The following is a 24056-nucleotide window of genomic DNA, read 5'->3' on the forward strand; positions in this document are numbered from 1 at the left end:
GACGGGCTGCAGGGCGGGTCCGTGCGCAGGGAAGGCGCCGCCATCCGTGGGGACCTGCACGTGAGGCTCGGAGGAGGCAGGTGAGACAGGCCCAGGGCTCAGAAGCAGAGATGCGGAAAGAGCCACAGTACCTTCTAGAAATAAGAGCTGTAGGCACTCACTGACGTGAGGTTTTGGGTGACGCAGGAAAGGAGAGAAACGGACCAGAGCCCAAGGGGGTGGTGGCCGTGCTGACCCGAGGGCACAGGTGCTGAGAGTAGGGGAGGGCAGCGATGACCCTGTTGGCCTCGCAGCAGGAGCAGACGGGGCCTGGGAGGAGGCAGCTCCTTCCTCCACGGGAGCTCCTTGGAAGCCAAGGGAGCAGTGTCACAGTCAGGAGGACTGCAGGATGGAGGGTGCAGAAAGGGCAGGCTTTGAAGATCTTCAATAGAGACACCCCCGAGCAGGTCCCCAGGTCGTGTGTGAGCACAAGGCCAGGCCCTGAGGCTGGAGAGGAGTTGGCAGGGGGGGACACCAGCTCCCAGGGCCTCTGCTCGCCCTTTGCCAGGAACAGTGGGAGCCAGCTGGCTTCGCCCTCCTGACTGAGGCAGAGGGGCAGAGGTGGAGACAGACAGGGCCAGGCCATCCTACCCAGGGAGAGACGAGGTGGCCCGTGGACTCCCAAGGCCAGGAAAGAGGACCCAGGCCAATAAACCAGAGCTTTATTGAGTCGCAGCTCGAAGGGCAGACAACTCAGGGACACAGTCCAAGTCCCTACCAGAATCCAGAGCGGCCAGCCTGCTGCTACCACGAGCTGAAGTCCCCAAAACCTCGGCTGGGCTTTTTCTTGGCCACGGGGACAGCTGCACTGGTGGAGGGTTCTTCCTCTGCTACCCGTTTCCTGGGGAGAGAAGCAGCAGACGAGAGCTGCCATGTGGGTACCAGGCCCCGAACTGGGAGCCCTGACCCCCCCTCCTTCACCCTGCACCAAGGCGCCCCCAGCAGCCAGCTCATGGCACAATCCCGTGCCCCCGGCTGCCCACCCCCCGGCGGTAAGTGCAGGGAGGGCACCGTGGAGACTCACGTGACCACCGGGCTGATGTACTTGCCCACCCCCTGGCGGTACGTCTGGGGGCCCTGGCTCCCCTGCTGGGGCTGGCTGGTCTTGGCTGTGCTCTCCAGGGCCGCTGCCTCCAGCCGCGTCTTCTTCCGCTCCTCAGCGATCTGCGGCAGGCAGGGGAGTGTCTGGCCTGGAGCCCTTGGGCCAGGTGGGGCTCCTGGGGACAGAACGGGCCCCGAGTGCCCCCCTCACCTTGGCATCGGCTTCCTCGTAGGGGTCCACAAACACTGTGGCGGAGTCCATGCGAATCTCCTCCTGGTGGGGGCGGGAGGGGGTGAGCAGAGCTGGCGCAGGCCCCCAGCCCGCCTAGGGCCCGCCCAGTGCCAAGCCTGAGGAGCAGCCCCCATGCTCCCAGGCACATACCTTAGGGCGGTCAGTTTTGGGGTCACTCTCCACATTCTCCATGGCCGTCAGTGTGTCAAAGCCTCCAACAACCCTGCAGCAGAGCAATGGGGCGCCTGAGAATGTGCCCAGGGCAGGGCACCCACAAAGGCCATGTCCCTGCGCAGGCCAGGGGCACAGAGTGGCTCCAGAATGAGCCAGTAGGACCCAGAGATGAGGGGCGGGGTCCCCGGGCCCGGCTGGTGGCCAAGTCCAGCTGGCAGCCAGCTCTGTCAACAAAGATTGATCGGGACCCGTCCACGCTCATAATGTCTGTAGCTGATTTTGTGCTATGACCAGAGCGGGGGTGTAACAGAGACCATGAAGCCACAGAGCTGGAAATACCATCTGGGCCTTCACAGGATGGGTGCCGAGCCCCAGACAGGAGATGGGGAGAGAGACAGGATGTGGCCCAGCTTTGAGATTCGGGACCATTCAAGGGAGAGCCTGAGGGGGTCAGGCAGGGCGCTGGGTAGGCCACTGGGGCGGGTCTCAGGTCCAGAGGGCCAAACTCCCTGCCCACCCCCATCCCCCCCCCCAAGAGAAGCCCCAAGCCCCCACTTGTGCAGACACACAGACGGGGCAAGTGGGAGCTGGCCCAACCCAGGGAAAGGTAGACCTCACGTGCAGCTCCTTACCGCCCGAAGATGGTGTGCTTCTTGTCCAGGTAAGCGCAGGAGCGGAAGGTGATGAAGCTGGGGAAAGAGGGATGGTCAGGGAGAGCCTGCGCCCCCCCCACCCGCCTGCCTCGGCCCCCTACCAGGCCGCCCAGGAAGGGGCAGGGGCTCTGCCTCCAGGCCTGACCGCCACCAACCTCCTCCTGGGCCTACGCTGTGCCCAGAGCCCGTCCCATCAAGAGACTGACTACAGGACCACAGACTGTAGCCTGGAAGAAAGGAGGCGACGAGCAGGAAGGGGTCCGGACACAGACACATGCGGGAAAGGGACACAAGGGCCAACCTCAAAAATCTTCACGTCTAATTTGGTATAAAAATGGGCAAATCAGGGGGCTTCCCTGGTGATGCAGTGGTTGAGAATCCATCTGCCAATGCAGGGGACACGGGTTCAAGCCCTGGTCCGGGAGGATCCCACATGCCACGGAGCAACTAAGCCCGTGCGCCACAACTACTGAGCCTGCGCTCTAGAGCCCAGAAGCCACAGCTACTGAAGCCCACGTGCCACAGCTACTGAAGCCTGCGCGCCTAGAGCCCGTGCTCCACAACAAGAGAAGCCACCGCAATGAGAAGCCCGCGCACCGCAACAAAGAGTAGCCCCCGCTCACCGCAACTAGAGAGAAAGCCCGCATGCAGCAACGAAGACCCAACACAGCCAAAAATAAATAAATAAATAAAGATTTTTTTTTTAACGGTAAATTAAACTCCCCGAGGACACGGATGTGAGAGCCGGCGGGTTGACTGAGAGGGAGGGGGGGAAGGGCGCTAACCAGTAACTTCAGACATTAGACGGATGTACTTCCTGACGTGAGGCCACAAGGAAAACGTTTAAGTTCCAAACCAGGAGAGAGAGAAAAGAAGGAAACAAAAAGAAATAGAAGAAAAGGCTAAGTAGAAAACAAATTAAGATCACCAGAAGCAGCAAAGTGACTGGAAAGTTAAATACACACTTAGGACTGTCAGGCTGAATTAAAATAAACCAAGATCTAGGTGTGTGCTGTGTAAGATACTGCTTTAAGACTTCAAGAATCTACAAGGCTAAAAGCAGGGATAGAGGCAGGAAGTGTGGCGACGGTCGCAACATGGAGCAGTCCCCAGAGAAGTGCAGCGATGCCCCCACACCCCCACAGCCCGTGCGGGACCGAGCTCCATCAACACGCGTCAGCAGCCGCCCAGGGAGCGCATGCCTTCCAAGCCCATCGGACTGCCAAACGTCAAAAATCGCGGAATTGTGCGTCCCCGACCTCCGGCCGCCAGGCAGGGCTCCTATTCTCACTTCTAACACAGTTAAAGAAACTCAAGAGAGAATGGAATAAACCTAAAGTAACAGGAGGAAAACAGAAAAACAACAAAAGGGAGACCAAAACATAACAGAAAGGAAATAAAGTCTAAAGTTAGCTCTTTGAAAAGACAAAGAAAACACCCGATAATATTAGAAATAAAAAGAGAAAACCGCCACCAATCCAGCAGCGGTTTTACTGGCTATTTAAGCAGAGTCGGAAATAATAAAAAAAAAGGTGACACCACCAGCCCTGCCAACAGCACGCAGAGCACCCACCCAGCCCCGTGGGGCTAAGAAACGCCACATAGCCCTGCCAGGACAAGACAGACGGAACCACCAGCCACCAGCAAGCAGTGGGCGGGGGATGCACAGGCCGAGGCTGCAGGGGGAGAGACACGAAAATAAGAAAGGAGAGAACAGAAACCAGGAAGAAGCAATTCGAGGTAGAAACTGAAAATAACTACAGAGAAAGTGAGAGTAGACAACCCTTGTAAGCCCCGAGGAAGAACGGACACAGATGTGGTCAGGGATGGGGAGAGAGGGGGATGCATGGACACAGGCTGAGAATCCAGAGATGGGTGAGTCCCATTCCAGCAAAATGTGAATCAGTGCTTGGCCGGAGCAGCAAAGCCCACCTAAGGGTCAGCAGGACGCTCTGCGGCCGTCCCTGCCCAGCGAGGTCACAACAGCTGCCTCGCCTCCAAAGCTGCTCAGCTGTCCCCCCAGAAGGCACCGGCCACCTCGCCCTGTGGGCAGCGCCCACGGTACTCAGACCCCATCAAACCAGTGCAGATGACCCAGGCCAGCCCCCATGTGGAGGGAGCAGCAGTCTACAATCTTGGCCAGGACAGACACACGGACACAGCAGAAAGGCTGGCCCACAGCCTCCGGGAGAAAAACAGCATACGCTACAGTGACAGACGCTACAGGAAAGCGTCTGCAAACTCAGCAACCTCGCCTGAAAAAGTAGGCCCAACAGCAAACCTGATCGGGTGACACAACAGAGCCCATGTCCTCCCCCGCACAGCCCGACGGTGAGGGGACCATGTCTGCACCAGGAAGGAGAGGACATCCCCTCAAGCTGATAACGTGAAATGTCTACGAAGCCTAAGACAGTTTCAGTAAACAACTACTGGAAATATAAGAGAATTTGATAAAGTGCCTAAGTAATAGTTTTTCTCTACATGAACAATAACCACCCAGAATTAGGGGAAGAAAATTCTGTTTTCAAAAATATCACAAACTACAAAATCCTTAAGGAATAGCTTTATCCAGGAAGGCAAAGGACCCAAGTGAAGAAACTGTAAAATCGCATTAGAAGACAGAAGACATCCACAGGAGAAGTCAAGGCACATCCTTAGATGGAAACTACCCCACGCACGTCCGTTGTTCTAAAACACACGTCGCAAAAAAATTTTTTTTAATTTTTAAATTTTAAATAAATAAATAAATAAATAAAACACACGTCATGTCGCTCCAATTAGAATAAAGTCCAGATTAGAGAATAAGCAATCAAAGCCAAAGCAACGTGCAAACAGACAGTGAGGGTGGACCTCCTTCTGGAACTCACTGCAGAGCCCAGTGCGGAGCTGGTGTGAGCAGGTTAAGTGTAACGTTGGCGGAAGTAACAACAAACAGAGTGAGAGCCAATTCCCACAGGAAGGTGCCGAGTGCCAGGGCACGAGGAGGACGACCCGAGGCCCTCATGGCTGGCGGGAAGTGCCTTCTCTGTGGGAAGCTCTCTCAGGGGCTCCGCTGGAGGATGAGCAGGGAAATCACTGGGAAGGAGTCACCTAAGACAGGGGACCACCCATCAGGTAGGAGGGCGTGTTCCGCCCTTCGGGGGCCCCTCCCCACTCCACCGGTGCCCGCGATGGCCGGGGGGCCAACTAGCCACCTGACAGCCTGTGACGGGCATCCTGACTGTTCAGTCGCCAGCAAGGCTGCCATCCACCTGGGGATGCTCTGAGTGACACCAGCACAACTGGGAGGAAACAAACCCTGTGCCCATGCCACACACAATCACCACGGACAAGCGAGATCTCAAAACCAAAGCCTTCCACAACTTCCCCAAGACACACGCACGATGGCACTGGGGACTCCTTAAGCACAAGTGGAAATGCCACAGGAGATATGTAAAAACATGTGCCACCTTCCCACGAAATTTTTAAAGTCTGGGGAAAATATCTGGAACACAGGTAAAAATTTAAGGATTTTTAAGAATCATAAATCAAGAAACGTAGATGAACTCATAAAGCTCCTAGAGAAGGCTGAGCGGGAGAGAAACACTCCACCTGGGGCCCCATTCCACCAAGCCAGGCGGCTCTGCAGGTGAAGCCAGCAAACGTGCATGCGAGCCGCCACCCAAACCGTCCTCGACGCGCCATCAGTGGCCATGTGGCCCAAACCAACCTCCGCAGGCAGCGTGTGGCTCCTGGGAAAACACTCTCCTCTGCGGCCCCGCAGCTCCCCTGCGCCGCCCCCCACCTTCCACTGCTCCTGGTGGCCCCCACGACACTTAGACACAGGCCGCCCAAGCCTGTACGTCTAGCCTGTTCTCACCCTCTCAGCACCAAAACTTAGACCTACTAGGACCAAGGTGGGTGTCCTGGGTATCTAACGCCGCCGAAACACTCACAGCAGAGTTCCCGACCCCTCATTGGGTCTCTGCCCCCCGGCCGGGCATCCACATCCACACCCGTATCTGGTGCCGCCCTGGCCTGTTGCAGGCACCACCACGAGGCACGGGGTTGCCGGATGACTCGTTTTACGTGCAAGTGCACACGCCCAGCGCTCAGGCAGGTCTGCGCGTGTCCCCACACTTTCTGGATTCGGGGGAGGGGTGGCACAACATGTAGGGCGAGGCTGACAGAGAATCTGCAGGAGCCACCCCCTCCCCGGGCCCCTCCCATGGCCGCGCATTGACTCACAACTGAGACTTGTTGGTGTTGGGCCCTGAGTTGGCCATGCTGAGGACGCCGCGGCCCGTGTGCGAGAGGTTGGGCCGGAACTCGTCTCGGAAGGGCTTTCCCCAGTACGACTCCCCCCCTGGAGGAGGAGGGGGCATGTGGCAGCAAGAATGACCAGGTCCCAGCTGAGCGCAGCTCTTGGGACGCGGCCCAGCTCAAAAACCTGTGCGCAATCCCTGGGGTCCTCATTACCAACTCCCCGCAGGACATCCCCGCAGCCCCAGGGCCCTTAGAGCCCCTGGTTAGGGCCCGGCCCCCAGAACAGGGAGTAAAGTGCCAAGGAGACGGGTGGTTCCTGCTCACACCACACAGGGTGAGGGATGAGCTGGCCCAAGCAGCTGGCAGGCTAAGGGGGGCTCTGGAGGGGCAGCGTCCAGGGTGGGGCCCAACCTCCGCCCACTGTGGGCCCCCTTGGTCTGTGGACAGAGGGGGTGCCCCTGGAGGCCCAGCGGGAGGTAACGTGCCCCCACCCTTCATCTGTGGCTGAGGCCTCACAACCACCTTGAAACGAGGAAAGAGACAGCACGTGGGGCTAGCAGAGTCCCCACGCCCCTGCCCTCAGAGCCTGCTGTGCAGCCAGAGCTCCCAGGGGCCCAGCACGAGCACCTACCTGTGCCTGTGCCCGTGGGGTCACCCCCCTGTATCTGCGGGAAGAACCAGCCAGTGAGGAGCCGCACCCATGAGCCTCAGCCCCCTTGCCCCCCCTCCCCCAGCTGCTCCTGATGAGAATGGGGCCCTCCCGGTTCACCCCCGAGAGGCCTGGTGTGGCCAGCTGGCCCCCGGGTACACGTGGGTCACTGCAGGACTCCGCACGTGGGCACTGGGGGGCCGGTGCATGGCACTCACCACGAAGTTGCGGATGGACCTGTGGAAGAGGGTGCCATCGTAGTACTGCTTCTTGCAAAGCTTGATGAAGTTCTCACAGGTTTTTGGCGTCTACAAAAAAGGCAAAGTGCTCCCCTGAGGCATGTGGCAACCAGGGAAGGGTCCCAAGGACCCCCAGGGCCCTTGGGCAGTGGAAGGCGGCCCCGTCAGTGAGGAAGGACTTGCAAGGCCCAGCAACCAGGCAATCGCAGGCGGCCACCTCACCCACCAGGTCACAGTGCAGCTCCAGGTTGAGGTCGCCCAAGTTGGTGTGCAGCCGCACGTAGCCCTTCTTCTTCACAAACCGGTAGCGCAGCACGTCCTCGTCAATGGCGGCTGCAAGCAAAGGCCTGAGCTGCCTGCCTGCCCGTGGCCCGGAGCCCCCAGGGGCATCGGGGAGGGCGGAGCAGCAGGGCCTGAAGGCTCCTCAATGTGGGGAGGGGAGGGGAGGAGAGGGGGAGGGGGGCCCTACCAGCCAAGAACAGGAGAGGAAGGGGGCTTGGGGGCAACACCAAGGTGGGACTTGGGCTGGAGCCTGAGGTGGGGTGGCCCCAGCATGGGGAGGGCCTCCCACCACCAGGGAGCCCCCTGGACAGCCGCCCCTATCCCAAGCACAAGCCCACTTTCAAAAGGGGCCATGCCTGGCCACTCCTGAGTTGCCCACGAGCCCACAAAGCCCAGGCACGACAGAGCAGCGCTGAGAAGGGCACGGACAAGGGCGCCCCCACCCTTGGCCGCTGTTAACGCTGGCGGTGGAGACAAAGGCCACTACCTGCTTCATGCGTGGTCTCGGGAACCATGGCAGTGGAGGTGAAGGAGGCGCTGACCTTCCCGGTGGAATAGTGGGCCTGCCGAGAAACCACGGTGGCTCCTCAGCCCCGGGAGGCCACCCCGCTGCTCAGGTCCTGCTCGGTGCCTTTCCTCCAGGAAGGTGTCCCTGACCACCACCCACAGGCGCCCGCAGGGGCCTACCAAGGCGGACAGGACAGCCCAGCCCGCACTGGCCTCTCCCCAAGGGCCCAGGGAGCGGGAGCACAGTGAGCCAGCAGCCCACGGGCCTCAACTGGGCTGAAGGCCCGGCTGCCAAAGCTCTCACATTAAGTGAAACCCAGAAAAACACACCAGGCAGAGCCTGGGCATCTCTGGGGTTCAGAGCACCAAGAACTTGAGCTTCTTTTTAAATGTGTCAAGTCCCTACAGGAAAAAGTAAGCCTCAATAAACGGTTTTTTCCTTCTAAACAGAAGGACAAAAAAGTTTCTTCCCATGAGAAAGAAATACACCAAAATGCTAAGAACCATCGTGTTAGAGGTGGGATTAAATTATAAACAACAAACCTTCTTCTTTTAGCACGCTTAGTTTTCTGGACAGTTCTTTAGGGGGGCACCTCAGAGTTCCCCCCCCAGGGTCTCCCAGCCCCAGCTTACCAGGTCCTGCCTGAATAGGGGAGGGGCAGCTTTGGGGCTTGACAAGCCAGGGTGCAAACCCTGGTGCCCTCACTGCCGACTGGGGGTCCCAGGACCAACCATGGGCTGTGTGGGACGAGAAGGTGAGGGCGGGTGCCAGGTACCCCCAGTACCACTGGCTCCCTCCCCCCAGCAGCTTGGCACCCCTGAGGTTGCTCTGGGCACCGAGTAACCAGCTTCGCAGGGCAGTGTCTCTGCCCATACCCCAGGCAGCTGTGGGGCGAGGAACCACTGAAGCTACCAGGCAGCTGTCCACCCAGCACATCTGCTCCGGGCCGGCCACACCTGTCCGTGGCCCCAGCCTTGCTGGGCCAGCCTCAGTGCAGCCCCATCCCCAGAAGTGCCCCGAGCGGCAGAGAGGGCAGCGGCGAGGCCCGCTGCCTACTCACAGCGTTCAGCCTGTCCACCTTTGTCTTCTCGGGGACCTTCATGGTGGCCGCCAGCACCTCGTCCCCTTTGAACTCCTTGTAGAGCTCCTGCAGCGTCTCTCGGGTCTCCGTGTTCGTGTTTTTCAAATAATAAGATGGGTCCTGCTTGGCCTTTTCTTCATCTACAAAACAGCACAGTCGCCCTGAGCAGCCGAGACCCAGCAGCATCCCCAGATGTCGTGACGGGGACAGGAGGCCAGAGCCGCTGAGAGCCCCGGCCGGGACACGAGTCTGAAGTGACCAGAGCCTCTGTCACAGTCACAGCCTCCTGGTCACAACAACCCAGGGAGGAGCCAGTGGGGGAAGAAAGAGCGAGGCCACTGCCCTGTCCCCAGACCGGCCCCAGCTCCAGGGGTCACAGCCTCGCATCACAGGACTCAGTGGCCATGAGCACTCACCACCCTTCATGGGACCTCCATACCCACCCAGCGGCCAGCACGAATGGCCCATCCCTGTGGTGGGACACAGACAATCTCTGAGGAGAAGGCCCACCCAGGCCCCCGAGCACGTGGGAGAGGAAGCAGCTCTGACAGACCTAGAGCCAAGTCCTGATGGGGTGGAGGTGGCGGGGAGATGGCCAGGCTGGGCATCATGGTGATGGCCCGGCTGGCACCGACATGTCTGGCCCCCAATGGCAGGCATGGGCCAGGGTGGTCTGCCAACCCCAGCACAGAACAATGGAGCATCGGCTCAGGAAATGCAAGACCTGTGAAAACCTGGGTGAGACTCCCAGACGCTCAAGCCCCAGGGAGGTGGGGGGTTTCGCCCAGGCTCTTCTACCCAAGTCCCTGGCACCCGGGCCAGCCCTGGTCATACATACCTGGGTCTATTATTTTCATGTTATTCTTAACATGAAAGAAGTTGGAGACATTGAATTTGTCCAAACTGGTGGGGTCCTATGGCAAAAAGAACACGTGTGGCAGTGAGCCTGGCACCACAGCCAGACCCGTCCTGGGCCGTGCGGCTGCTGGGCAGCAAAGGACGGGTGGACCAGCACAGGGACCAGGCTGGAGGGGAGAGGCTGGGGGCTGCATGGGCACTGCAGGTCAACAGGGACTCTGCCCTGCGCAGGGTGATGAGCAGGGGTGGGGCGCGGACAGTGGCACAGATGGCTGCTCAGCCAGCTGTGTCCCCTTCTCCCCACACACAGCCGAGCACCCTTAGCTGTTAGCACGGGACGTGGGGTGCCCACCTCCAGGCCTCCTGCAGGCCTCCCCCGCTTCAGCCCGGCTGCCAGACTGACCCCACGGTCTGCCCTGGGGACAGCGAGCCCACCACTGGGGAGAGCCATGCACTGGCCTCTGATTAGAACGGGATGAGCCACAGGAGGATCCAGACACCCTGATTTTCTAGGGCCGGGTTCTCATGAACTCACTCGGGGCTCTGACACCTACAGGCACACCCTACACTCGCCCCTGGGTCCCGAGCACACCAGCCCCAGCCCTCAGGCCTGCAACGGGGCTGCCTGGACGTGGAGGTGGCTCTGGGGGCAGAGACAAGGGCCCTGACACGGCAGGGGCGGCCTCGGAGGGGAGTGGTGAGCCCCGGACTGAGGAGACTGCCTGTGTGGAGGCCCAGGGTGACTGAGGGCAGGGAGGGCGGGAGGGGCTCTGCCAACAGGCGGGACAGCTGGGAGCTACGCAGGCAGGGGGCCGCGAGACCACTGAGGCAGGAGGAGCCAAGGTCCTGGGCAGGTGGTCCCCGGGCAGGCAGGGAAGGGGACACCCACCTGCAGGGTGATGATGTCCTGCCGGGAGAAGGGCTCGTCGGTCAGCAGGTCTCGGAAGTTCTTGGCCTTGATGTTTAGCTGCTCCACCGCCTAAAGCCAGGAGAAAGTCCGCTGTCACGTTGCCTGCCCTCTGACCTGGCAGCCCAGAGCCCACCCAGAGGTAGGGAAAGGACCAAGGTGGGGGGACAGGTGTGTGCCACCAAGGGGCGGGGCTTCCTGCACCCCAGACAGGTTGCTGTTGTCACACATCTGTCTCCCAATGAGCCACCCAAATCCGTGACCCCAGAGCCCCGCGAGGCCAACCTCCAGGGATGGGCGTGAAAAAGGCTTAGGGAGGGTTTCCCACATCGCGGGGCCATAGCCCTGCCATCTGCACCCAGCCCAAAGCAGGCCCAGAGCAGGACGGGTGTGGAAATCGGGACCCCCCCCCCCAACATGTGCTCCCCTGGGGCGGCACTAGGAGCTGAGGTCCCTCCAGGGTCTTTGCCGATGCCTGTGGGGGGCACCAGGGAACAAGGACCTGCTCAGTGGGAAGAACTGCCCCGGTCCAGTCTGGAGGGCACGAGCAAGCCCCGCCATTTCCTGGCTGCGCCGGTGGCTCTCAGCCCATGAGCCGGCCTGGGGCTTCCCAAGGACCCACCTCGTGGGCATAGACGTTGCCGGTGGTCCTGATGGCCACGATGTGGCTGTTGTTGGTGAACACGGTGAACAGCACAGGGCAGTGGTACTTCCCTGGAGAGGAGGCACACACCCAAGGTCAGAGAGCGGGAGAGGCGGAACCCTGCATCAGCATGCCCAGGGCGGACCCGAGGGACAGCCCGTAGCTCAAGCTCCTCCTCCAAGAGCATGAATTCCCATTCATCCTGCAAGACCCAACCCCTGCAGGGCCTTCCTCAGCAAAGTCGGCCTTGTCAGCCCCCAGCCCACCTGGCCTCCCTCTCCACCTCGGGCGTCCGTCACCCCTGCCCACCCACCAGTAGCCCGTCCTTCAGACCCTGACCCGTCCCCGTACATCCTGCGTCCCTCGCCTGGGTTACTGCAACCAGCCCCGGCTGCCCTCCGTGCCCTGCCCCACCAACACCAGCCCGCAGCCAGGGAGCCTGTTCAAGTCCCAGCAAGAACACTGCAGAAAGGGGAACACTTAGAGATGAGAGACCTTGAGTTGTATAGATTCTAAAAATCCCAATTTCAAAACTACAAAAAATAATTATGAGAGCATTCTGGAAACTTGACCACTGGCTGGATAGTCAATGATACTACGGCATTCCTACTAACTTTTTAGATGTGACAATGGTATTGTGGTTATTATTTCTTAAATCTTTAGCTTTTAGAGATGCACACTAAAGTACTTAAGCAGGAGATAGTATGATGTCAGGGATCTGCTTAAAATCACCTGAGTAGGTGCAGAATGCAAGCACAGGTAAAATCAGACACGTTGACAATGGATGGGAGCTGAAGCTGGGGATGGATACGGGGCAGGGAGTCACACACTAACTCTACTTTCTTTCTTTTTTTTTTTTTGGCTGCACCACGGGATCCTAGTTCCCAGACCACAGATCAAACCCGGGCCCCCCCACAGTGGAAGCGCAGAGTCCCAACCACTGGACTGCCAGGGAAGTGGCAGGGAAGAACTTTCAGGGAAGTTCACATCCCTGAAAATTTCAACTAGGGACTTCCCTGGTGGAGCAGTGGTTAAGAATCCGCCTGCCAATGCAGGGGACACGGGTTCAAGCTCTGGTCCAGGAAGATCCCACATGCCGTGAAGCAACTAAGCCCGTGTGCCACAACCAGTGAGCCTGTGCTCTAGAGCCCGTGAGCCACAACTACTGAGCCCATGTGCCACAACTACTGAAGCCTGCACACCCAGAGCCCATGCTCTGCAACAAGAGAAGCCACTGCAATGAGAAGCACGCCCACCGCAATGAGGAGTAGCCCCTGCTTGCTGCAACTAGAGAAAGCCCACATGCGGCAACGAAGACCCAATGCAGCCAAGAATAAATTAATTAGCAAAAAAAATAGAAAGAAAATAAATAATGCTTTCTTTAAAAAAAAAAGGACTTCCCTGGTGGCGCAGTGGTTAAGAATCTGCCTGCCAATGCAAGGGACACAGGATCGATCCCTGGTCCAGGAAGATCCCACATGCCGTGGAGCAACTAAGCCCGTGTGCCACAGCTGTTGAGCCTGCGCTCTAGAGCCCACAAGCCACAACTACTAAGCCCGCATGCCACAACTACTGAAGCCCGCGCGCCTAGAGCCCGTGCTCTGCAACGAGAAGCCCGAACACTGCAACGAAGAGCAGCCCCTGCTCGCCACAACTAGAGAAAGCCCACGCGCAGCAACGAAGACCCAACGCAGCCAAAAATAAATTAATTTAAAAAAAAAATTTTCAACTAAAAGACGAAACAAAGCCAAAAAAAGGCATCTCTAGATCAAAGTTAGTAAAAACTTTAAAAAAGGCAAAGTTAGGTCAGATCTTTCTTGCTGGAATCTCTGAGTTCTCCCATGGCCACCCTGGCCCCGCATGACTGCTCTGCACCCCATCCCACCTGACTCTGGACCACAGACCCTGCTTCCCGCTCCGCTCACCCTGATGCAGCAACACTGGACTCCTGGCTGTGCCTCGGGGCCTTTGCACAGGCTGAGCCCGCTGCCCGGAATGCTCTCTCCACATCCCCACAGGGCTCCCCTCCCCCGCCCTTCCTCCCCCTCCCCCCAGATTTACACTCAAACCCTGTCAGCGAGTCATCCTGTGACCCTCTCTCACCCTGCTTTACCTCTGACCTGGTACACGCAGCACCTGATGCACTACAGTGATCTCATTTCCAATTTCCTCCCTCCCTTTTGTTCCGGGAGAGACCTGGCCTGTCTTGCTCTCCGCACACAGCAGGCGCTCAGTAAACACTTGTGAAGGAGACACACCGAGGGCCTCCCCGAATCACCCGCTCTCAGAGCAGGGAGCCACACGGCACCCAGGGACCATCCATGGGGTGCTGTGCTCCTGGCCACCAAGGCCTGCTTGCTCGTTCACTGCCATCTGGCACCTGCTGGGAGCCAGGCCAGCCTCAGCTGCTCCAGCATCTCCCGGAACACACCCGCCCAGCGAGCCCCGACACCGACCTCAACCACGGCACCCGCACGCGCCCAGGGCACGGCGCCAGGCCCACAGAGAATGGAGAACAAGGTCGGTGTCCACGGAGGTCGCCTCGGCGCAGGCGTCTGGCCAGCGAGAACAGTGGAGGGTGTGGAGGGGTGCAGAGCAGGACCCCAGGACTGGACTGCAGCTTTATGACCAGTGCCGAGCGGAAAGCAGCCCAAGAGCCACCTGGCAAATCCGTCAGACCCCCCACACCCACTGCCCAGCCGCCCGCCCTGGGCCGCAGCCTGAGCAGCTTGTCTCCAACGATGACTGGACCAGAGCCACGGCCAGGTAGGGCCTGTCTCCCGTGGGGCCCAGCTGGACCCACAAAGGCCACCGGCGGCCCACATGGCCCAAGTGCCCTTGTGGGAAGAAGTGCCCCAAGCCTGAGGTTTCACCTCCACCCCAGCTTTAAACCATCTGGACCTTTAAGAAAAAATTATTAGCCTTTGAGAAATCAAAAGCAAGCCTCCAGCCTGATCAGAAAGGAACAAAAACTTGGTGAGAGGCGGGGGCCTCGGGTCCTGCGGGCCAATCCTAGAACTGGCTGTAAAGGATTACTCACCTTCACTGTTCTTTGCAAAGTTCAGCTTGATCAGACACCTCCCGTCCAGTTTCTGAAAGAAGCGTAATTAATAATAACAAGTAACTCACATGAAGAAGGGCAAAGGCACCCGAACAAACTTTTTGGCCAAATCAATATCTCCTTAGCTGGGCAGTGGGGACCCAGGCGTTTGCCCTGCTGTTCTGCTGTGTGACGACCCAAGAAACACCGGGCACTACAACGTGGGGGAAGAGGAGTCAATACATGCAAATGCCAAGAGGGGATGGGACGGGATCCTTTCTCAAAACTTCTGGACTTCGCCTGCAGCTCACCTCTCCTCCAGGAACCTGGACAATAAAGCAAAGTCCAGCAGCCAGAAGAAAGCCGCCCAGTGGGGAGGCCTCCGTCAGAGGAAGCGAGGGGGCAGCGGAGACCCTGGATGGGGAGGCACAGGCCCTGCAGCGCCGGCCAGCTCCAAGGGCCACCCGGAGGAGATGCCAGGCATCCTTCTGCCAGGGCCGAACCCGGTTCTGCCCCACGTCCTCCCTCCCCTGGCACAGTCCCCGTGCCCAGCCCCGTGCCCGCTCCCCAACAGCCACCTCGGCCCTGCCTTCGTTAGCCAACCACCCCCCCGCACACACCTGTGGACAGATGGTGGGTGCCCGCCCCAGGCACAGCCAGCCCAGGGAGACCCACACACAGCACCCTCCTCCTGGGGCCCTGGGAGGTGACAGGAGCTCACGGCAGCTGACACCACAGGGACGGTCCTCAGGGCCACAGCCGCGGGGACTCTGGGCACGGGCCGGGAGGGGCACGGGCCCCGCTTGAGGACGCACCACAGACTCCCTGACAGGACACCCGCAGCAGAGGCGATGGCTGGGGGCAGGCGATTGGTGTGCTGTGGGGCTGGGGAGCACCCGGGGAGCGGCTGTCCACAGTTACCGAGGAGACCAAGGACAGGGGGCCAGACGTGGACCAGGAAACACGGGGGGCTGGGGGCAACGGCAAAGCGCAGCCCCCACCCACAGAGGAGCGAGCTCCAGCCTCGACACAGCTGCAGCCTGATCCCAGGGGAGGCAGTGAATCCCGAAAACAAGGCCACCGCCCAGGGCCCCAGAGTACACATCCGCCTCCAGAACACAGGTAACAAGCGCACAGCTGAGCAAAGACTGAACCCACGACACTTCACACGTCCGAGGCTGGTGGCCAGGACCCTGCTCACACCCCTCGTCTGCCTCCCTCCCTCCCCCTAGCCTCAGCGCACCCGGGTCCTCTTAGGCCTCCCCAAAGACGATGACAATGACAGCCTCCACTCTCCACAGGGCCCCCAGGGTCTGTCACAGAGCTGACCAGGCCTCATCCCAGCAGACGGGCTCTGACCACCACCCAGCCCAGCTCCCAGCTCTGCAGTGCCAGTCACCACACTGCCCGCCACTCCCCCAACGCAGGCCGGACTTCCATCAGGCTGACACCCTGGGGGAGCCAACCTGGCTCCCAGGGTCTGCAGAAGGCCCCGCCCTCCCTGCTTGCCCACCTCTAGCCCCTGCACTGCACCTCCTTAGCCTGCACCCTAGCCCAGGCTCACCCGGCACCTCTTGCCCAGAAAGTACACGGCCCCTGCTGCCTCCCTGCTTCCATCCTCACCTCCCTGAGGTCTGGTCCCGACACAGCAGCCAGAGCCAGGCTTCCAAACAGGCCAGATCACAGCTCGCTACGGCTTAACCCATCTGGCCGCCAGCCCATCCAGAACGAAGCCAGGCTCCCTCCAGGGCTGGCAAGACCCCCCTGATGTAACTCAGACTATCTGCCGCCATCTCCCATCGTCCCCAGGTCACAGCTTCCATGGCACTGCTCCACAGACATCCCCAGGTCCCCCATTCTCCTCTGGTCAGCATCCCGTCCCACTCTGCTCACAGCGCCAGGCACCGTGCTGCACGGCTAACCCCTTTCTGTGAGTAAATGGGTGCAACCGAATAAATGTGGCAGAGGGAAGGCGCGCTGAGAAGTGAACAGAGAGCAGCGGGAGGAGCGGAAAGTGGGCGCCCCGGGGCTTTACAACAAGGCATGCGGAGGGGCGGGGGGTGTCCAGCAGGGAAGTATGCTGGAACTCAACTCCAGATTCTCTCCTGCACCTGTACATGTGACACATCAACAGCTGCTTAACCTAACTCTCCACAGAGTGCACGTCACAGAACGCTGGTGCCCACAAGCTACATCACCCAAAGAGATAGGTGACTCCTAGAGCTGCCGAGGGTCTGGGACGCGCATCTCCCCTGACACGCCGCTGTTGGGAGTCTGGAACAGTGCGACTCCTCCAGGGGGCAACTTGCCAGGAGCTACCAAGCCTAAAACGCAGCCCCCAGCGTCCAGCAGTCCCAGGGGTACACCGCATGTGTAACCACCATCTGCAACAGCAGAACTCCAAATGCCCCCCAGAACTGTGCCACCACAGGAGGGCACACGCAGCCACCACGGACGCAGGCAGGGCCGGACGCACCGACACCTCGGGGGTGGAAGCAAGGGGCAGTGGGATCACCGAGCAACTGCGTCCACGAGTGAGGTAAGACAGATGCCTGCACACGTGCACACAAGTGGGGAACACTCCAGAAAGGACCGGTGTGGGTCCTCCACCACGTTCCTGTACCTGACACCTGGTGTTCACCGGCATCACCAAAGCTCCTGCACAGCCACCTACCTCTCCGTTGCTGGGGTTGGTCCCATACTTCTTAAGCCAAGGGACAATGTTCCTGAAGGGAAGAGGACAGTGCGCGTCAGCGGGAGGGCGGGTGCAGCCTGGCGACAGGGCCACAGTGCAGGGGGCCTGCCTCTGGGGGGAGCTGGGAAGGGGCTATACTCCACTTCACTTTTTGCCTCATCAGAGGAAACGGGGGAATATTTCTGGCTACATGGGCTTCAAAGTACGTTCAGGGTTTTTACTCCAGTTACGCATAAACATGGATAAATAACATTAACAGAAAAAGACGTACATACAATGAGATACTGGGCCAGCATCAAAAATCACACTTCCAGAGAATTCTGAATGACATAGGGGAAAAAAGCTCTCATCTGAGTGAAAAATGGATCCTGAACTATCTTCAACAGTATGATCTCAAACAGGTTACCACAAATACACTCCCAGAAAAAGAGCACTACAGATATTGACAGTGCTTTCCCTGGACAGTGCAATTATGACCAATTTTCCCTTTTTCTTTGAAGTATTTTCCAAATCTTCTAAAATGAGCCTGAACTATGAGACAATTACAGAAGCTGGTTTACGTTGGGACATAAAACTGAGCATAAAGCTTCAAAGGGAAGCACTAGAAAAGTATGCGCCTCAACTATGGCTCTGCCTTCATGAAGTGAAAGCTACTCAGCTCATTAACACTCTAACAGGTACGGGGTGCGAATTAGAGCACTAGGGACCCCCACACGGGGGAGAGGCCAACGCCCCTCCAGGCAGAGGTCACAGCAGCACTGCCGCCTCGTGCCTGAGGCCCATCCAGGGCTCCCGAGGCTGCCGGGACCTCGGCGTGTCCAGGCTCAGCACTGCCTGGAGCCCAAACACTCCAGCTGCCCCACAGCCCCTTCCTGAGTGGGTGCCAACAATCTCACCACATCTGTTAGTCAGAAGTCAAGGGAAAACTCACAGCAAGTCAAAGACGACGCCTTCGGGGGTGCAGACCGGGTAGACAAAGGGCTGTAGAGAGAGACTGAGAAAGGACAGGGTCACTGCTGAGCACTGCCCCCTCCCAGCCCAGGAGACTCTGGGGGTGTTACCATGGTCTGGAGGAGCCCTGCCTGCTCCTGGCTGCACAGCAGGCTCCGTTCCCGCCATGTTTCCAAGGAGTGGATAAGTGACTCAGACAAGACCTGACGCCCGGGAGCCCTGGGTAAGTTCCAATGCAGGGATATGGGTGTCGAAGGCCACTTCCTGCCTCGTGGAGGGTCCGCATAGGAAAAGCAGAGCCCACAGGTGGAGGAGGATGGTATCCGGTGGACTTCCTTGAGCCAATAACCTTTTCTTCTGGCCTGGGGTCTCCATCACTAGTCATCAAGAGCCCTGGCTGACTTGGCTTGTTTGTACATCAGTCACCTACGAGTTCGGTCAGCACAGGTCAGGCACCAGGACCTGGACAGCCTGGCAGCATTGGGGTCACCTCCCCGGATGCTGCCCCAGGGACCCCTTGTGGGGAGACCTCACCACCGCCCCCTCTGGCCCAACCTTCTACTCTAACCCAGTAGTACTGCTGGGGACCGACCAGAGCAGGACCCAACAACAAGGCAAGCTCCAAACAGCAAGACAGTGAACATGCGTCTTCTCCCAACAGGGCCTGAAGGGCACATTCTCAAAGCACGTGTTACCCAGAACCCAAGGTAGTTACAAAATGGGCGAGACACAGAGCAGAGACCTCTTGGAAGAACTGGGAACCAAAGATTTCCATAGAACCAATTTACAAGACTACATTTCCAGGAGGCTGATGACAAAACTGGTGGCGGTGGTGAGAAATGCAGCTGATGATGTCTGGGCCTCACTTGTTCATACTTCCTGAGCAAGTGAAACAGGTGAAGCCCTCACTCACCACATGGGGAGCCTCCTGGGAGCCCTGGGCAGATTCAGCGGCTGTGCCCCCAGCCTCCCCTGCCCCCTCACTGCCCCGTGGTATCGGCTGACCTGCCTCACCACAGTGCTGGGATCACCAGGAGAGCTTGGTCAGCTCTCAAGGCTCTCCCTGACCTATGGAATCAGAACTTTGGTCAGAGGGAGAGGAGGGCAAGGTGGGGAGAATGCTGTGTAGATATGTGTGTCCAGGACAGAGCTGACCATGGCTCAAACTTGGGGAAACTCAGGCCCATGGGGACCACCAGACCTGCCCACTACCCCAAGCCCTAACGTGTTGCGGTTCATTAGTCTAACGAGGGTGGGAAGAGACATCCAAGTGGCTGTGCAGCTGGGTCCCTCCTCGCCCCCACAGTGACCTGCATTCTCAGGGAAGGGGGAGGGGCCCCAGTATCATGACTATCGGGGTTGCTGTCACTACTCAGACTCTGGACCAAAAGGAAAGCATGAAAGCCCTGGGCTCAGAGTCAGACCACTTCCTGGATGGGATACCTGGGAGAGGGAGCTCACTCTTCGAAGCACTGGTTCTCTCAACTGTAAGGCAGGCTTGATGACAGAGCCTACCTACCTCTGTAGGTAAGAACAAGGTTAAAAGACAATGCACATAAATGGAGACACAGAACAAGCAGAAAACCATCATCATTTCTTTCCATTGCTGGGTCCCTTCTTCCAGTCCACGGAAGATCCGAGTGGGAGAACGCAGACAGAAGCTACACCTGCATCTCCAGGGATCAGATTCACTGTCAAACAGTTGAGTACCCGAGAACAATCATGAGGGAAAGGTTAAACTCTCCAAACTCTTACCTGCAGTGGTCAAAAGGTAGACGACGAAAATCTGTTTGTGCGATATCTGTGCAAAATGAAAATAAAGGACAGAAAACTTACTCTGTAAAAAATTTCACAGATGTGCTCTACCAACAAGTCAACTACGTTTTAAGAAAAAGTGCATGTAAGTCACGGGGATGAAACGCACAGCATGGGGACTGTAGTCAATGATATCTTAAAAATTGTGTGTGGGGCTTCCCTGGTGGCTCAGTGGTTAAGAATCCGCCTACCAATGCAGGGGACACGGGTTCAAGCTCTGGTCCAGGAAGATCCCACATGCCGCGGAGCAACTAAGCCCGTGCGTCACAACTACTGAGCCTGCGCTCTACAGCCCGCAAGCAACAACTACTGAGCCCGTGCGCCACAACTACTGAAGCCTGCGCACCTAAAGCCCGTGCTCCTCAACAAGAGAAGCCACTGCAATGAGAAGCCCACGCACTGCAACAAAGAACAGCCCCCGCTCGCCACAACTAGAAAAAGCCCACGTGCAGCAACGAAGACCCAACGCAATCAAAAATAAATAAATAAAATAAATTTTAATAAGTAAATAATAATAATAAATTGTGTGTGGTGACATACGGTAACTAGACCTATTTTGGGTTTTGTTTTGCAACGTACAGAAATATCAGACCACTGCATTGTGCACCTGGAAGTCACTCAGTGTTATAGGTCAACGATACGTCGATAAAAATAATAAAGTAAAACCTGCTAAGATAAAAAAAAAAAAAAAAAAAGAAACAAAAGAAAACGCTGATGTAAATTACCCAGTGCAAAAATTGCTGTGGGGGCTTCCCTGGTGGCGCAGTGGTTGAGAGTCTGCCTGCTGGTGCAGGGGGCACAGGTTCGAGCCCTGGTCTGGGAGGATCCCGCGTGCCGCAGAGCGGCTAGGCCCGTGAGCCACAACTGCTGAGCCTGAGTGTCTGGAGCCTCTGCTCCGCAACAGGAGAGGCCGCGAAAGTGAGGGGCCCGCGCGCCGCGATGAAGAGTGGCCCCCGCTTGCCGCAACTGGAGAAAGCCCTCGCACAGAAACGAAGACCCAACACAGCCAAAAATAAAAATATTAAATAAATAATAAATAAGAAATTAAAAAAAAAAGAATTGCTGTGTACTAAAACCTTTCTCTAGACAGAACCAAAACATGGGGTACATCAAGAAAGAGCTCAGAGGAAAAAGCACATACCGCAGGTGGGTTTCTGCCACAACCCTAACTAACACCCCTGCTGTGGGTCTCCCTCTTAGCTTTCCTTTCCAAGAGGCTGGGCCAGTTTTGCTCCCACCAGTGACTGTGACAGTGCTCTTTTGACTGCAGCCTTGATAGCTTTAGGTATTATTGTTCCTTGCATTCTTCTTCTTTTTGTTTTTTTAATTTATGTATTTTTGGCTGCGTTGGGTCTTTGTTGCTGCACACGGGCTTTCTCTAGTTGCAGCGAGCAGGGGCTACTCTTCGTTGCAGTGAGCGAGCTTCTCATAGTGGTGGCTTGTCTTTGTTGCGGAACACAGGCTCTAGGCATGTGGGCTTCAACAGTTGTGACACGTGGGGGCTCAGCAGTTGTGGCTCCTGGGCTCTAGAGCGCAGGCTCAGTAGTTGTGGTGCACAGGCTTAGTTGCTCCACGGCATGTGGGATCTTCCCGGACCAGGGCTCAAACCCATGTCCCTTGCATTGGCAGGCGCATTCTCAACCACTATGCCACCAAGGAAGTCCCCGTTCTTTGTATTCTTTATTAACTTGACAGAGAAAATATTATTGTAACCTATGTTAAAAAAAATCACCACCAATATTAAACATTTTCTCCTATGTTTAGTGTATTTCCTCTTTTGTGAACTGTGTCCTCAGCCCATTTGTCTACTACAGTTTCCACGTTCTTATTAATTGTTCATTTTTACACTTACTGCATTGTGAAGACATCATTCCTTAATTATACCCCCACACACACCAAAAGGAACAGAAGGATTTCAGGCCTTACCTGGTTTCTTGCCACCATAGAAGTGAGTGTATTCAGCACAGGTAATGTACCTGGAAAGAGAGATAATCTTATTACCACCCCTTTATAAAAAAAATAGTCTCTGGAAGTAAGAAGTTGATGACCGAAATCACTTCACTCATTCGGAAAATGTTTATTTAACACGTACTATGTGTCAGGCACATAGTGAAAAACACAACAGAACACGGGGATACGCAAGCTCGTAAGCAAACCCAAACGGTCCTGCTCCAAATAGCAGGGTTAACAATGAGAAGCAGCTGGCCACATGAAGACCTGGGGAGAGAGCTTTCCCGGCAGAGGGACCAAGCCGACTAATCACGTATAAAAGCCCTGAGGCAAGAAAAGCTAGTGTGTTCCCAAAGAAGAGCAAAGCCACTGAAAAAGAGTGCACATGGGGGCACGGGGCCACTGATGATGGAGACGCGGGTGGTGGTCGTATCACAAGGGGCCTCGCGGGCCGTGGGAGGACTCTGGATTTGCTTCAGGCAGGATGGAAGGACCCTGATCCAGCATAAGTCCTCAAAGCATCACTCTGGCTGCCGTGTGCAGAGGGTCAAGCAATAGGCAGCAGAAAACCAATCTGAGGGCGACTACAAAGGTCCAAGAAGGAGCTGGCATCAACTCCACCTGTGGGAGAACTGGTGGATGAGTGAGAAGCGGTCAATTCCTGGAAGAGCCAGCAGGACGTACTGATGGACAGGAGGCAGAGGGAGCTGAGGGAAACTCCCGGGCTTCTGACCCCAGCGAGCGGAGAGCGGTGTGACCACTGAGATGGGAAAATGGGGGAGGAACACGCTTAGGTGCTGAACATCAAGAGTTGCTTCCCCGCGGGGCACACTGAATTCGAGAAGCCCATCGGATCTCCAAGTGGAGGTGTCCTAAGCAAGACTGGAGATCCCCCGGGGCAGGATGTAAATGGAGAGGGAACCTGGGGAGGAGACGTAGGAGGTCCGGAACGGGGGGAGGAGGATCCAGCAAAGGAGACCAACAAAGAAAGACCCCTGAGGTAGCCTGAAAACAAAGAGTGTGGTGTCCCAGGCACCGTACAAGGGCTTCAGAGGGAGAGAGGCGGTCAGCCGCGTCCTACGCTGCTGAGAAGCCCAACAAAACGAGGACTGAGGACTGACTGACCCCCGGATGGAGACGTACGGAAGTTACAGGATCACGACAAGAGCAGTGCAGCGGGCAGAGCCCGACTGGAATGGTTTCAAAGGGAAAGCAGAAAACAGCCGGTCGACAGAGATCTTCCTCTTCTTGTCATAAAAAAAATCAAAGAAACTCGGTGGCAGCTGGTGGTGCCAGGTGAGTTTGTTTTAATTGTAAGGTGCTGTAGCCCGTGAGCAGGCTAGGGAGCGAGAACCGCGCCCGGGGAAAGCCGGCGGGGTCAGAGCTGGCAAGCGGAGGGGCCGAGGGGACGGGATCCGGGAAGACCCGCGCCTCGGGGAGCCGCCCCGCCGGGGGACGGCGGAAGCTTCCGGGGAAGCGACGTCGAGAGGGACTCGGCGCGGCGCAGAGTGCGGACAGGCCCGCTCCCGGCGGCGGCTCAACTTACATCTTGTCCTTCTGGTGCTGTCGCTTCCCCATGGCGGCGGCGGCAGGAGCAGCGAGCGAGGAAAAACAACGGCACACTACTCACACCGCGCCTTCTCGGCCGAGCTCCGTAACTACTTCCGGGTCTCTCGGACCCGCCCCGGAAGCGGGCGCTGGGCACGCCGGGAACTGTGGTCCCTGGCGCTCAAGCGCATGCCCCGCCGGCGCAGGCGGCTCCCTGGGTCCCTGGGCTGAGCTCGCGGTTGGCTCGGCCGCGTCGGGGCTGAGCTGCCTCCGCCTCGAAACCCCGTCTTCCCGGGGGCCTCTAGCTGGACCGCCTTGCCCAGCCGGCCCCGGCTCAACGTCATCCCCGCCCAAACCCGCCCTGGTTTCTCAGGTCTTAGGCCTGGAGCCCCAAGAACCCCCAGCCTCGGCCCCATCACCGCTCCCCGCCAGGCCGAAACCTCCAAAGCGACGTGCACATTCGCTGTCTGCCCACTCACCGCCCATTTGGTCCCCACCGCCTTCAG

The 24056-nt window shown here is 57.9% G+C and overlaps 1 protein-coding gene across 2 annotated transcripts; it reads right to left on the minus strand.

Moving 5' to 3' along the window:
- Positions 1 to 242: 242 nt before the first annotated feature.
- On the minus strand, positions 243 to 23678 carry PPIL2 (peptidylprolyl isomerase like 2). 2 transcript variants are annotated; one of them, XM_036875059.1, is made up of 21 exons: positions 23549 to 23678; positions 21979 to 22028; positions 19993 to 20038; positions 18218 to 18280; positions 17266 to 17317; positions 14592 to 14643; positions 11531 to 11622; positions 10891 to 10980; positions 9982 to 10057; positions 9123 to 9283; positions 8042 to 8117; positions 7499 to 7605; positions 7252 to 7341; positions 7016 to 7049; positions 6367 to 6484; positions 2119 to 2175; positions 1463 to 1535; positions 1292 to 1354; positions 1064 to 1203; positions 758 to 880; positions 243 to 381 (listed from the first exon to the last, which is right to left on the minus strand). In XM_036875059.1, exons 1-20 carry the CDS (start codon positions 23578 to 23580, stop codon positions 784 to 786), a joined length of 1569 nt encoding a protein of 522 aa, XP_036730954.1. In that variant the 5' UTR covers positions 23581 to 23678; the 3' UTR covers positions 243 to 381; positions 758 to 783. The 2 variants fall into 2 exon arrangements, with proteins under 2 accessions (XP_036730954.1, XP_036730953.1); XM_036875058.1 differs by lacking the exon at positions 243 to 381 and having other exon boundaries at positions 685 to 880.
- Between the last annotated feature and the right edge of the window lie 378 nt (positions 23679 to 24056).

This window comes from Balaenoptera musculus, chromosome 14 (genome assembly GCF_009873245.2).
Source record: "Balaenoptera musculus isolate JJ_BM4_2016_0621 chromosome 14, mBalMus1.pri.v3, whole genome shotgun sequence".
Taxonomy (NCBI): domain Eukaryota; kingdom Metazoa; phylum Chordata; class Mammalia; order Artiodactyla; family Balaenopteridae; genus Balaenoptera; species Balaenoptera musculus.